This window comes from Garra rufa, chromosome 21, assembly GCF_049309525.1.
Source record: "Garra rufa chromosome 21, GarRuf1.0, whole genome shotgun sequence".
In the NCBI taxonomy this organism is placed as follows: domain Eukaryota; kingdom Metazoa; phylum Chordata; class Actinopteri; order Cypriniformes; family Cyprinidae; genus Garra; species Garra rufa.
Window position 1 is genome coordinate 35,098,780 of NC_133381.1, and position 15,106 is coordinate 35,113,885.

The 15,106-nt window shown below is 29.2% G+C and overlaps 1 protein-coding gene across 2 annotated transcripts in view; it reads left to right on the forward strand.

Moving 5' to 3' along the window:
* kidins220a (kinase D-interacting substrate 220a) overlaps positions 1 to 15,106 on the forward strand; it is an 83,557-nt gene that overhangs the window by 14,099 nt on the left and 54,352 nt on the right. For both annotated transcript variants that reach the window (XM_073826723.1, XM_073826724.1), the window contains exons 13-19: positions 13 to 192; positions 2,149 to 2,314; positions 2,558 to 2,709; positions 4,351 to 4,637; positions 5,908 to 6,048; positions 9,743 to 9,980; positions 11,380 to 11,468. In XM_073826723.1, the coding sequence (XP_073682824.1) occupies positions 13 to 192; positions 2,149 to 2,314; positions 2,558 to 2,709; positions 4,351 to 4,637; positions 5,908 to 6,048; positions 9,743 to 9,980; positions 11,380 to 11,468 (1,253 nt within the window). The remainder of the gene's footprint in view (positions 1 to 12; positions 193 to 2,148; positions 2,315 to 2,557; positions 2,710 to 4,350; positions 4,638 to 5,907; positions 6,049 to 9,742; positions 9,981 to 11,379; positions 11,469 to 15,106) is intronic.

The window sequence follows — 15,106 nt, forward strand, 5'->3', positions numbered from 1 at the left end:
TGACTGTTTCAGATGAGATGAAGACATTCGCTGGACAGCAGGTGGAGCCGTTGTTCCAGTTCTCGTGGTTGGTGGTGGTTTTAACTCTGCTGCTGTGTGGATCTGTGGCTCTGGTCCTTGGCTTCGCTGTGGACACAAAGCTGGCCATCGCTGTGGCCCTCAGCCTCCTCACCCTAATATACATCTTCTTTGGTGAGAAATTGTCACATTTTCTGTCATGCTAATTATATAGTAAACAAATCGCAGTAAGCAACTAATACAGTAACTAATAGTTTTCTCTCGATAAACTCCTAATTTGCTGCTTATTAATACTTAGTATTAATTAATACTGCATGCTAATAGAAAACTAGTTAATAGTGAGAAAGTGTTACCATTAAACATTATTATTATTATTATTATTATTATTATTATGAACAGTCAAATAATAAATACAGTTGTAGCAATAATAAAGATATTATAATATTATATACCTAATATAAATATTATATTTCCATTATTTTATTAAATATTTTATAGTAATATTATATATAACATTATTATTATTATTATTATTATTATTATTATTGCAAAAACAGTACAAATAATAAATACAGTAATAGGAATAAAATTTTATTATTATTTTTATTGCTGTAATATTTTCAGTATTTTGTAATAATAATATAACATTATTATTGTTATTATTATTATTATTGCAAAAACAGTGCCAATAATAAATACAATAATAGCAATAATCAAATTATTATTATTGTTATTATTATGATGGCAAAAACAAGCAAATAACGAACACAGTAATAGCAATAATCACATTATTATTATTATTGTTACAAAACAACCAAATAATAAATACAGTAATAGCAATTATAAAAATTATATTAGATATTTATTATTATTAATATTATTAATATTGCTATAATAATGTTTTCATTATTTTCTAATAATAATAATAATAATAATAATATTATTATTATTATTATTATTATTATTATTATATATAAATAAAACATTATTTATTATTAGTTTTTTTTGCAATAATAACAGTAATAATAATTCAATATAATTATGGCTATAATATTTTTATTATTTTCTAATAATAATAATAATAATAATAATATATAACATTATCATTGTTATTATTATTATTACAAAAAACTGCAGATAATAAAGTACAGTTATAGCAATAATAAAATTATTAATATTATTATTGCTATAATTAATATTTAGTTTTGTTATAATTTAGTTATAATAATATAATTTAACTATTATTATTATTATTGCAAAAACAATCAACCAAATAAATACAGTAATAGCAATAATACTTATTATTATTGCTATAATTAATTGTCATTATTTTGTTATATAATGTACATTATTTTTATTGGAAAAAACTGCAGATAATAAAGTACAGTTATAGCAATAATAAAATTATTAATATTATTATTGCTATAATATTTTGTTTTGTTATAATTTAGTTATAATAATATTATATTTAACATTATTATTATTATTATTATTATTATTATTATTATTATTATTATTATTATTATTGCTATAATTAATATTGTCATTATTTTGTTATATAATATGTACATAATTATTATTTTTATTGCAGAAACTGTGCAAATAATAAATATAGTACTAGCAATAATAAAATGTATTATTACTATTATTGTTAGTATTATTGTAAAAGCAGTACAAATAACAAAAACAGTACTAGCATTAATACAATTATTATTATTTTTATTATTATTACTATTACTATTACTACTACTACTACTACTACTACTACTACTACTACTACTACTACTACTACTACTACTACTAATAATAATAATAATAATAATAATAATAATAATAATAATAATTATTATTATTATTATTTCCCTTGCTTTCCATTATTCATCTAAGACTTTGTTTTGTTGATTCTTATTACATTTTGCACTATGTGGATTTAGTCTTGGTTAGCAAGAGGCGCTAAACTGCACATATAAATGTGTCCACCAGAGTGCAGCAGTGTATTTCACAATCTCATGTATGCATTGTGAGAGGAACTGCCTGTTCTACATTTATCTCGAACTCCTGCTTCAGTTCATTTCAGAAAGTGACCTTGCGTCATCTCACTCTCCTGTGCTTTTGTATGGTGTTCTGTAGTGTTGGTGTACTTTGGTGGAAGAAAAGGGGGAGAGAGCTGGAGATGGGCCTGGGTCCTCAGCACCAGACTGGCTCGCCACATCGGCTACTTGGAGCTTCTTCTCAAACTCATGTTCGTCAATCCCCCCGAGCTTCCAGAGCAGACCACCAAAGCCCTGCCGGTCAGGTAGAGCCCTCAGAATACTGCAGCCATGACCAAACACACCCAACTACTTCACACTGCTGTTTAACTGGTGTTTGTTCTTTTGCAAAGATAAATGAAGATAAAGGTGTAAACTGTATAAAGATGTAATCTACTTCACCATAATGTTCTGCTGTGAATATTGTCTTTACCTGCACATTCTGTTGAAACACGCACATGTGTGATGCTCATTCTCAGTCAGTCTTTTTTTGTTCTCCATCTGTCCAGGTTTCTGTTCACGGACTATAACCGTCTGTCGAGTGTGGGAGGGGAGACGTCCATGGCTGAAATGATAGCCACGCTGTCCGACGCCTGTGAGAGAGAGTTCGGCTTCTTGGCCACCAGACTTTTTAGAGTCTTCAAGAATGATGAAACTCAAGGTGTGTTTCTAAAATATGCACTATGAACCTTGATAATATATAAGAAATATTAAAAAAACATATTCAGTGCTTGTGAATAGTTTTTATTATTATGTGTTTGTTTAATTCTTGCCTTTCTGAATTTGTATACAACAATGAAACCCACAAATCTCTCCTTTTCAATGCTTTTTAACCATGAGGAAGAGTCCTGTTAGGCATTTATATACTTTTAAAATATTTATTAATATTTAGCTTTAATTTTAGGCATGATGTAGTTTTTACATTTTTATACTTTTAAAATGTTTAGCTTTAATTTTAAATGTAATATTATTAAAAGCTTTTAGATTTTATTGTTATTTGTTTGGTCCTTACTAAAATTTTTGATTACATTTTTGTCATTTTCTTTTTTAATTTTCAATTTTTAAATTGATTAAATTTTTATTTCAGTTTTAGCTTTTTATAGAACTTTCAGCTCCTTTTAGCCTATTTTCTACTTATTTTATTTTTTATTTTTTAAAGCTTTATTTCAGTTAATAAAAAAATATTGAATAGTATTTTATCCCAGGCCATCACAGTGTATATGTGTATTTCAATTAATGAAAATTAAGTTTAATAGTACTTTAGTTAACAATAGCAACACTCTCAATCTTAAAACTGACTTGAAGAAATAGAGTTGCATGGCCATGTCCACAGTAAAATCTTAGTATTTTATTTTATTTTATTTATTATTAATGCAATGGAATGGACAGAAAATGTATTGATTTTTTATTTTTATTTTTTTTTTATTATTAATGGAATGGACAGAAAATGTATTTGTCATTTTATTTTATTTTAATGTATTTGTCATTTTATTTTATTTTATTTATGCAGTGGAATAGACAGAACACATATTAGTCATATTCAGTGATTTATTTTTATTTTATTATTAATGCAGTGGAATAGACACAAAATGTATTTAACATGTTTAGTGATTTATTTTTATTTTATTATTAATGCAGTGGAATAGACTAAATGTATTTATCATATTTATTTTATTTTATTTTATTGTATTATTAATGCAGTGGAATGGGCAGAAAATGTATTTTTCATATTAAGTGATTTATTTTAATTTTATTTTATTATTAATGCAATGGAATGGACAGAACATGTATTTATCTTATTTAGTATTTTATTTTGTTTTATTTTATTTTAATGCAATGGAATGGACAGAAAATTTATTTAGAATTTAATTTAATTTAATTTTGGAATGGACAGAAAATTTGTTTATCATATATTATTTTATTTTATTATATTATATTATTAATGCAGTGGAATAGGCAGAAATGTATTTATCATATTTAGTGATTTATTTGTATTTTATTTTATTAACGCAGTGGGGTGGACAGAAAATGTAGTTTTATTTTATTTTATTATTAATGCAATGAATTTTTATTTTATATTTTATTTTATTGAATTTAAATGGAATGAAATAGACAGAAATCCATTAATCATATTTAGTAGTTTAATTTCTGTTTTATTTTTCCCGTTCTGTCAAAAATTCAGCTCTAAATTGCTCTATATTAAACACCAAAAAATTGTGGCTTCAAATGTGAAGTCATTTCAGACTGTTCTGTTAGTATTCAACCTCAGCCTGTGTTTATTATTATTATTATTATTTTACAGGAAAGAAGTGGAAGAAGACATGTTGCGTCCCCTCCTTCGTGCTCTTTGTGTTGACGTCGGGCTGTCTGATCACAGGCATGACCCTGCTGGCCATCTTCAAGGTGGACGCAGAGAACCTGACGGTGAACGCGGTTCTGATCGCCATGGCCAGTGTGGTGGGTCTGGCCGTGCTGCTCAACTGTCGGACCTGGTGGCAGGTGGCGGACTCTGTGCTGCACTCTCAGAGGAGGAGGCTCCTCAACGCTGCCAACAGCATGCACAAGCTCAAGAGTGAGGGATTCATGAAGGTGAGCCAATAACACTGATATAATATGTAATGTGCTTATTTATAGTCATCACTGTTACATTTATTTTCGTTTAGCGGTTATTTTCTTATCCAAAGTGACTAACTCTTTGGCCTAGCAAGGCTGATGAGACAACTTTTTGAGCAATTTTGCTGGACAACTTTGGGCAATGTTGACATCAACTTGACATCAGCATGACTTGAAGAGATGGAGTTGCATGGATGTCCACAGTTTATTTAATTTTAATTTTAATTAATTTTTAATTTAATTTAATTTAATTTAATTTATTTAATTTTATTAATAATACAAGGGAATACTTATTTTATTTATTTATTTATTTTATTAATGGACAGAAAATGTATTTATCATGATTTAATTTAATTTAATTTATACTTTTTCTGTCCATTCCATGAATAAATCAAATAAAATAAATTAAATAAAAATTAAACTACTAAATATAATAAATACATCTTCTGTCCATTCCATTGCATTAATAAAATCAAATAAAATCAAACTTAAACCACTAAATATGATAAACACATTTGTCCATTCCATTAATAAAATTAAGTGTAAAATGTATAAAAAATAAAACACTACACATGATAAATTCATTTTCTGTCCATTCCATAAATAAAAAAAAAATTAAAAATTAAACCACTAAATTTGATAAATAATTGTGTCTATTCCATTGCATTAATATAATAAAATTAAATTAATTTTAAACCACTAAATATGATACATTTTATATATTTTTTTAATTAAATTTTTTTGTTAATAAATGAAATAAAATTAAAAAATATATAAAAATTAAACCACTAAATATGCTAAATACATTTTCTGTCTATTCCATTACATTAATAAAAAAAATATTAAAGCACAAAATATGTAATGGACAGATTTTTTATGTTATTTTGTTTCATAAATGCAATGGAATGGACAAAATAAAACCACTAAATATGATAAAAATATTTTCTATCCATTTCATTGCATTAAAATAAAATAAAATAAAACCACTAAATATGATAAATAAATATTTGTTTTATTTTATTTTGCAGTGGAATGGACAGAAGATGTATTTATCATATTTAAACATATTTTGCAGTCTTTGGATTGCCAAGGAGCCCAGATATTGAACCAAATCATTCAGATTTTATTTCAAGTCTCTTTGGAGAGGGTGTCCTTCAGTTTTTTTTGCTTTATTTTGCTATTTTGTAATAACATCTGTATTTTACATGTTGCTTCGTATAGCTGATCTATGTCCTTTTTCTCTCAGGTTTTGAAGTGTGAAGTGGAGCTCATGGCTAAAATGGCTAAAACCATTGACGGCTTCACCCAGAATCAGACGCGACTGGCTGTCATCATCGATGGCCTGGATTCCTGTGAACAAGACAAAGTGCTACAGATGCTCGATACGGTGCGTGTTTACACTACCAGTGTTGTTTTCGTCAACGATGGCGATGACGAAATCATTTCGTTGACGGCACTTTTTTTCATGACAATAACGAGACGATGACGAGATAAAAATGGCTCGTTGATGACTAAAACATGACGAGACGTGTGTGAGTTTTCGTTGACGAGACGAGAATAGATGAAAATGTTAGTGGGGTCCGTCAGACGTTTAAAATGCATGACATTTCTGCTTATTGTGCATGCCAATTAAAACTGGAAAGTATCTGCCGCTATGGCAAGCCGTTTTAGCATTAAAAACTCCTTGCCATACTAGTATGGCAAGCCGCTTTAGCATTCCATCCTTGTTTGTATTTTATGTTTTAAAACATCCTTCATTATTGTAATTATTGGTGAAAATAGTCGATCCGGAAGCTCACATTGTGTTGAACTATAGATCTGCAATTTTCAGAACTTATAAGTGACACTACCCAACAGCAAAATACTTACTGACCTACATTAATTTGTTAAAAGACTACTTTTTCCCCTTTTTTGACTAAAACTAGACTAAAACCTTTTTGACTTTTCGTCGACTATAACTAGACTAAAACCTTTTTGACTTTTCGTCGACTAAAATTGGACTAAAACTATCACATATAGAAGTGACTAAAATTTGACTAAAACTAATAACCATTTTAGTCCAAAAGACTAAGACTAAGACTAAATCTAAGATGGTTGTCAAAAACAACACTGTACACTACCATGCATTAAATCTCATTAAACATCTCCCATACAACCAAATGGTAGTATGCAAATCTTTATTACTGCCAGGATCGCATTTGGCTGCGTATTCAACCAATGCCAAGAAGCTTTTGATGGCTCAAGCCATCCGTCTCCGCAGTAAACATAAAAGACTCATTCTGTCCGAACACACTCGCTTCCTGCTTTTGACTAAATGGCCAAACAAGGTGCCTCATGTCCACTCTGTGGGAAAAACAAGCCTTTTCACCTCTCAAACATCTCATGGATGCGCAGCAGTGCTCAGAGATCAGGCTTGTTTAGCTCTAGAAGTTCAGATTCCTCTCTCCCAGCTGGACTAATGGAATTTCCTTCAGCTAAATGTCATTATTTGGGTATAATCCTCTTGTGTTGGCAGCCTGTTCACCGCTAATGAAATCTGCCGTTTACCAGAGAGCCTGCAAAAACCCTCAAAGATTCCTTTGTGGCACAATTAGCCACGTCTCTTTTCAATTCGGATCTTTATGTCTCCGATTTTGATAGGAATTACCCAACTGGATTTCTCCTTCAAGTTTAATATCGTTCCAGTTGGTAAAGCTGATGTTCTATATGAAAAATGATGGCTATAAATGCAGATGGCATGTTTTGTGCCACAATTTAGTTGGCGTGGAGAACCGCAGCGTCAGCAGATATTTCCCAGTGATCGCTAAATGGCCTACAAATCAGTGTCCTGTGACATTTATACATGTTACGGCGTTCTTCATTAGTCTGGAAAGTCCCATCATGTTTAAATGATGACTTGAGTGTGTGTAATTGTATACGGAATGGCTTGTTGAACATGCATGTAATTTAAACATATAATTTGAGCTATAGGATTGTGTAACATAGCTAGTCTAATAGAATTATGACTAACTGTATTCATTCTAAGGTGATCTGAGAGTGAAAGATGAAAAATAGGCCTTGTTTAGTATAGCACATACAGTGTTAGGTAAGTTACTTTAAAAAAGTAATTAATTGCTTATTGCTGATTACTTTCTAAATTCTATATCTTATACGAGGAACCAGGGAAAACACGAGGGAACGGGAGTATAAACAAAACAATGATTTATTAATAACAAAACAAAACAAAAGGCAGGGAATAGACAAAACATGTCGAAACTTGGAAACAAAACCCGAGGAGCAAACAAACACCAAGAGACGTTAACACCGGAAGGGGGGAGTGAGGAACTGAAGACTATTTATACACTAGACAGGGGAGTGGCTACAAATGAGATAACGATGGGAAGTACAAATATGGGCAAGGACTAGACCAACTAGAACAAAACCAAAGGGGGGAACAAGGACTAAACCAAATGAACTAGAAACACAGGGGGAAAAACACTAGGAAAACAGAGCAGAAACAAAACACAATACTGACAGATACAAGGATAGACATAAAACAGTTCTTTTAATTCTTTTTTAAATAAGTAACAAATAGCTACATACATTATTCTGGTCACGCGTTAGATTAGGGTGCAATTCTCACTATTAACTTAATATTAACTGTGACTTTTGCCTCAATACACTTCTAATTACTCCTTATTAATGCTTAGTAACGTAGTTGTTAGGTTAAGAATCCGCCACAATATATGAGTACATGAATACATAAACATAACCTCTAAAACTGCTGCAAGAGCCACTTCATGAGCATTTTAACGTTTCTTTTGAGAAAAAACTATCATCATGTCAAACAGAAATTTAAAGGTCTTCACAGCAACCTGTCAAAATAAAAGTTTGGTTTAACTTGAAGAAATTGTGACATAATAGTACTACTACTACTACTACTATTACCAATAATATTATTATTAAACATCATTTATAAATGAATATTTACAAAAAAAAAAAAAAAGCCAGAATTTGTTTAGCAGAAAACTGTAAATACACAACACGGTATTCCCAAAAAAAAAAAAAAAATTAGAAAAAATAAAAATATATATTTTAAATAAAATCAATTAATTACAGATGCTACTACTTGTACTACTACTACTACTACTATTAAGACCAGAATTTATTTAGCAGAAAAAATGTAATACAGTATTTCTAAAAATAAATAAATAAATAATCTACTAGTCTTAAAAAAATAAAAATTATATATATATATATATATATATATATATATATATATTATTATTTTTATTTTTAATTTTTTTTTTTTTACAGATGCTTTTACTACTACTACTTCTAATACAAGTATTATTAAAACATTATTTATTAAGGCATATTTGCAATAAAAAAACTGAATTTATTTAACAATAAAATGTAAATACACACCACACCAAAAAATTACAATAAAAACATGCAATACAAAATAAAAATAAAATGTTTTAGAGGTGCTTTTGATTTATTTATTAGAGGTGCTTTTGATTTATTAAAATGTAATGAATCCATTAAACTGGAATCCAGAAAATTTATAGAAAACTGATTTTGAAAAAATAAACCTGAATGATTAAAAAAAAAAAAAAATCGTTTTATGATTTCATTTAATTAGACATGCTTTTTGATTTAATAAAAATTTGTTTAGCATATCATAACAAAGCTTTTCTAAACAGACCTACCATGCATACTGTACTATATTTGGTCACACTTTATTTTAAGGTCAAGTTGTCACTATTAACTAACTAATAACTCCGAAATAGTGCTTATTATTAGTTAGTAAGGTAGTTAAGCTTAGGTATTAAGGGTGTAGATTATGGTCATGCAGAATAGGGCATTAAAATGTGCTTTATAAGTACTAATAAATAGCCAATATGCTTGTATTATGCATGCTAATAATCAGCTAGTTAATAGTGAGAATTGGTCCCTATACTAAAGCGTTACTGTATATTCTTATGATGTCTAATGCATTAACTAATAATAAGCAATGTATTCTAACCAATAGGCTTCAACTTAGACCTGATTTTCTCATCTTAATCGAGAGGAAACCTTCTTGTCTCTTTTGTTTGCAGGTTCGGGTGCTCTTCTCTAAAGGTCCATTTATCTCCATCTTTGCCAGTGACCCTCATATCATCATCAAGGCCATAAACCAGAACCTCAACAGTGTGCTGCGTGACTCCAACATCAACGGCCACGACTACATGCGAAACATCATCCACCTGCCCGTGTTCCTCAACAGCCGTGGCCTCAGCACTGCCAAGAGACTCTGCATTTCCACACCAGCCAATGCGGATCAGCTGAACTCTGATGGTCAGTATAAGCAGAATTCAGAAATGCAATATGCATACTTTTACAGAATACGTAGTACTTTGAGCTGGCATGAAAATTGGGACTTGGCATGAAGATTAAAGAGAGAATTCACCCAAAGATTAAAATTTTATTATCTTTTACCCTCATGTTGTTGTTTAAAACTTTTTTTGTCCATACAATGCAAAGTCCCTATTGACTTTGGTTTCAAATGACTTGAGGGTGAGAAAACAGCATTGTTTTGTGTGCTACCCTTTAAATTCATTTTTGTATTGCTGGATGTTTACGGTGTGTTAATCTGGTTAGTTTTTTATGTAATATTTTTATTTTATTATTTTATTAAAATTTAGAATTTTATTTTTTTAACTTATTTTTTAAATTTAATATAATTTATTTAATTTTGTATTTATTTTTCATTTTAGAATTTTATTTAATATTTTTTTGTATAATTTAATTAAATATATATTATTTAATTTAGTTAAATAAATGTATTTAATTAATTAATTTATTTGTATAGAATATAATTTATTTTATATTTATATTTTATTTTTTTAATTTAAGTTTTTTATTTAAGAATTTTATTGTTGTATTTTTATTTGATTTGATTTCATTTATTATTTTGTTTCTGTTTATTTTATTTAAGTAAATTTTATATTTAAAAAATACTTTTTTGTAATTTATTTTGTATTTTTATTTAATCATTTTACATTTTTGTGTTTAATTCGTTTTTTATTTAGTTTATTTTATAAAAATATTTTATTTTAGTTTAATTATTTTATTGTCTTAATTCTATTTTTAAATTTAATTTCAATTAGTATTTTTAATTTATTTTTTTAATTTATTTTTTATTTTTTAATTCAAATATATTATTTTATTTTACTTTATTTTCAATTTAATTTAAGTTTATTATTTTACTCTATTTTAATTTATTTTGAAAAATTAATTTTTTATATTTTTATTATATTTGTTTATTTTATTTTGTATTTAATTACATTTTATTTTTATTTCATTTTATTCACACCACCATACAACAAAAATGTAGATTTCATTTAAACGAATTTCCTCTTTTAGTACCTGCTATACAAAAATGCACTTAAAGGCCCTCAAACCCCCAAACTCAAAATTCATTCATGTTGTTCCAAACATGCATGACTTTCTTTTTTTCTGTAGAACAAAAAAGAAAATATTCCACAACATCTGAACGCCTTAGTGTTCTTTAACGCAATTTATGCATAACAAGATGTTTGTGATCTGTTCATCTCATTTGTTTAATTTATGTGGCAGATATTTGTTGCAATTTGCCGTCCGCATCATCTGTGGTGCAGTGCGTTTAATATAGACTAACAGCACAGCTTTTCCGCTCCGATACCTCCTCTGAACGTCTGACTCTTTCCATCTGTAGCGTGGCAAGAGGACATGGACAGGAAGTTGTCTCAGAACAGTCTCGGCGAGCAGGGCAGGCAGGGCAGCAAAACAGCACTGAACCGCCGGGTAAGACTTAGCCTCCAACACTCCCACCACTTCCCATCAACACGACTCGAGATGGCCAGCTCAACCATGGCCATATGGCTGCTATTACCTCATTAGTAACTCATTAATAACTCATTTATAAAGACTCTAACCATGCTTATTCCCTCTAACAAGCTCTTTTACGCCTGTATGATTCATTTATTCACAGTTAGAAAGGACAGTTAGGCCCATGTCTTGTGTGTTTGTTTGTGTGTGTGTTTTGGAGGAGGGGGGGGTATTGTCAGAGACCCTGGATGTCGCCGAGGAGCGTCTGTAATTGATTTAATGTCTGTTTACTCTTCCCGCTGAGATGCCATTGCCTAATGACGGGGTGCAGCAGCAGTGGGTCTCGGTGACAAAGCACTGGCACGGCGGCACGGAGGCAGGAGGCTAAGTGGCTCCTCTGCTCGCCCTGCGAGGGCTGTTTGTTTGCTTGGCTGATTTATCTGCCTCCTTTATTTGGCCCCTCTTTATTTCAGGGGCATGCTCCTCTTGTTTTGCCTCTGCTGTTTCTTGGCTAAGCATCCAGCCCACCGTACCCCTGATCCACACGTTTTGTTGTGGAAAGTTGTTGAGCAGGTTTCGCAAACAGCTCGTGGAAGAAAAATAGTAGGGTGGCTCCATTAAGCGGCAGTGTAGGGCATGTTACTTTAAAAAGGGAATTAGTTATAGTTACTAGTTACTTCTCACAAATAGTAACTGAGTTAGTAACTGAGTTACATCATTATAAAAGTAAATAATTTCCAGGGAAAGTAACTATTGTGTTACTTAAAGGTGCAATGTGTAATATTTAAGATGATCTCCAGACAGAAATGCAATATATTATACATAACTATGTTTTCAGGGGTGTATAAAGACCTTACACAATGAACCATTATGTTTTTATTAACTTAGAATTATCGGTTTATATCTACATAGACCGCGGGTCCCCTGACATGGAAGCCGCCGTTATGTTTCTACAGTAGCCCTGAACGGACAAACTGCTCTACAGATCGCTTTTCATCACTGTTGTTCTTTGTGAAAAACACTGACACAAAGATGAACAAGTAACAGTAAAATTCACAATAACATCGTTTTATTGAATAATTAAGTAAATATAATTCCCTAATTTACATTTTAAAAGAAACCTCATTATTCTTTGCTGTCTAAAACAACGACATCTTAATCCTGTATCGGCTACCGTAGCTTCTGTAAAGGGAGGGGTGAGTGGTGGACTGTTGCAATTCACAACCTCACCGCTAGATGCCGCAAAAATCTACACACTGCACCTTTAAAAAAAAAAAAGAAGGTTAAAATATGTCATAACTTGGACGTCCCCAATATTAAAAATGGTAAATGAGAATAAATTATTATTCTAAAACATTGTACACTAATCTACACCATTTTAATGTTGCTGTGGGACAGTGTGAGAGCATGTGTACGTTGTATATGTGTGTATGTGTGTATATATATATATATATATATATATATATATATATGTATGTGTGTGTGTATATATGTAAGTGTATATTATTTTTTTACTTAATTTATTTTTAATTATTTTTTTTAAATTACATTTTATTTTTTATTTCATTGTTTCATTTTTTTTTTCATTGTTTTCATATTTTACTATATTTTTTTAATTAAATGTTTTATTTGATTTATTTAATTTATTTTTAAATAAATTTTTATTTATTTTTATTATTTTACTTTATTTATTTATATAGAATTTAATTTATTCTATTTTCTATTTCTATTTTATTTTGGTATTATTTTAATTAATTTTTTTTTTTTTATACACATGCATGACTGACTTTTTTTCTGTAGAACAAAAAAGAAAATATTCCACAACTTCTATTTTGTTTTTTTGTTTTGTTCTAATTTTATTTTATTTTATTTTAATTTTCTTTATTTATTTACTTATACAATTTATAATTAATTAATTCAATTTTGTATTTAAAAAAAATGTTTTATTTTTTTATTTTATTTAATTTATTATTAAATAAAATATTATTTATTATTGTTTATCTGTTTTAATAATTTATTTTATTTTATTGAAAAACTACTACAAATTCTACCTCTAATAACAATAAAAAAATGCAATAAGCATTAATGAGCTGCTGATCCCGATCTACATATGCGTCTATATTCGTGTGAATCATTTGTGATGCAGCTTCCCCCACAGCAGAAGTGAGTATAAGGGTTTATTTATACATCTTTGCAAATGGCCTTTCTTAATAATGTGTTGGTTAGCAAGTTTCGCAGCTAAACGAGGCTAAAGTAAACATTACGGCTCGTCATCCCACGGCAGAGGGGGGCGGGGCGAGCAGAGCTCATTAGCATTTACAAGAACACGCAACAGAATAGCTCGCTCTAAAAAGGGCTGATTTTGACAAGGTAAAAAGACTGTTTTTTACACTACCTTTGAGAAATTTTAACCAAAGTATGTTATAGACTTCTCATTAAGAATCATATCAACTTGTGGAAAATGGGCATCCGATGACCCCTTTAAGCGGTGAGGTCAAACTAAGGTTCTGTTGGGTTCTTTCTTGATACATTTATTTCTAAGTTTTGGTACATTACAGACTAATTTCATCATGCATATTTTTACATAAGGCTCCCCTCCATCATCCTGGATCAAAAAGGGGCCACCTTATTGATGGCCATGTGTTCCCAGTAGCAGTCAAGTCACAAGTTCAGTATTAAAAACTTCAAAGTAGGCTTAAAGCTTTGACCCTCCAGAGCTCGTGATCAGCTCTGCATTGTTCTCGTATTGGACCAGCTGATGCTTTAAGAGACGAGCAGACGTATCAGTCAGACAGACCTCTCAGGACAAGTCAAAAAGTCATGCACAACAAATTGACCAGACACAACATTGAATCAGCAGCTCCTTATACAATCCACTGCAACTGCCATTTCACTGCATTCATAAACATGAGTGAAAGTTTTTGTTCTGATGAGATGATGATTGTTTCCAACGTTTTCCAACATTCACTCTCAAGTGAGAAATATGTAGCTCGACAGTTTGACAGCCCAAAGAAAGATAAATCATTACTATTCCCAATGTAGATTTATATTTTAGTTTTTGATATATTTAATTTATAATATAATATAATTATATTTTATATAATAATAATAATAATAAATAGTAGTAGTAGCAGCAGTAATTATAACATTTAATAAATGTTAGTATATTTTGTGTTTTTAATGCATATTTATTTGTATATTTTAGTTGTAAATGTAAATGTTTTTTATATTTATAATAATAAGTAATCATTGTAAGTCATAATTAATACATTTGCATGGTTGTAGTCATCATCATTACTTCATGTTATTTTTATTGTATTTTATCTGTATTTAGTTTTAATTTTAAGCTTAACATTTTGACAGCTCAAAGGAAGATGAAAATAAATAAATATTCATAATTATAACCATTATTATTCATAATGTATATTCATATATTATTTAATTTTATATACTTTTTTATTTTATATAATAATAATAATAGTAGTAGTAATAACATTTGATAATGTTATTATATTTTATGTTTTTATTATATTTTATAGTTAATGCATATTTATTGTTGTGGTAACTATCATTACTTAATATTTTTATTATATTTTAGTTATATTGAACTAAAA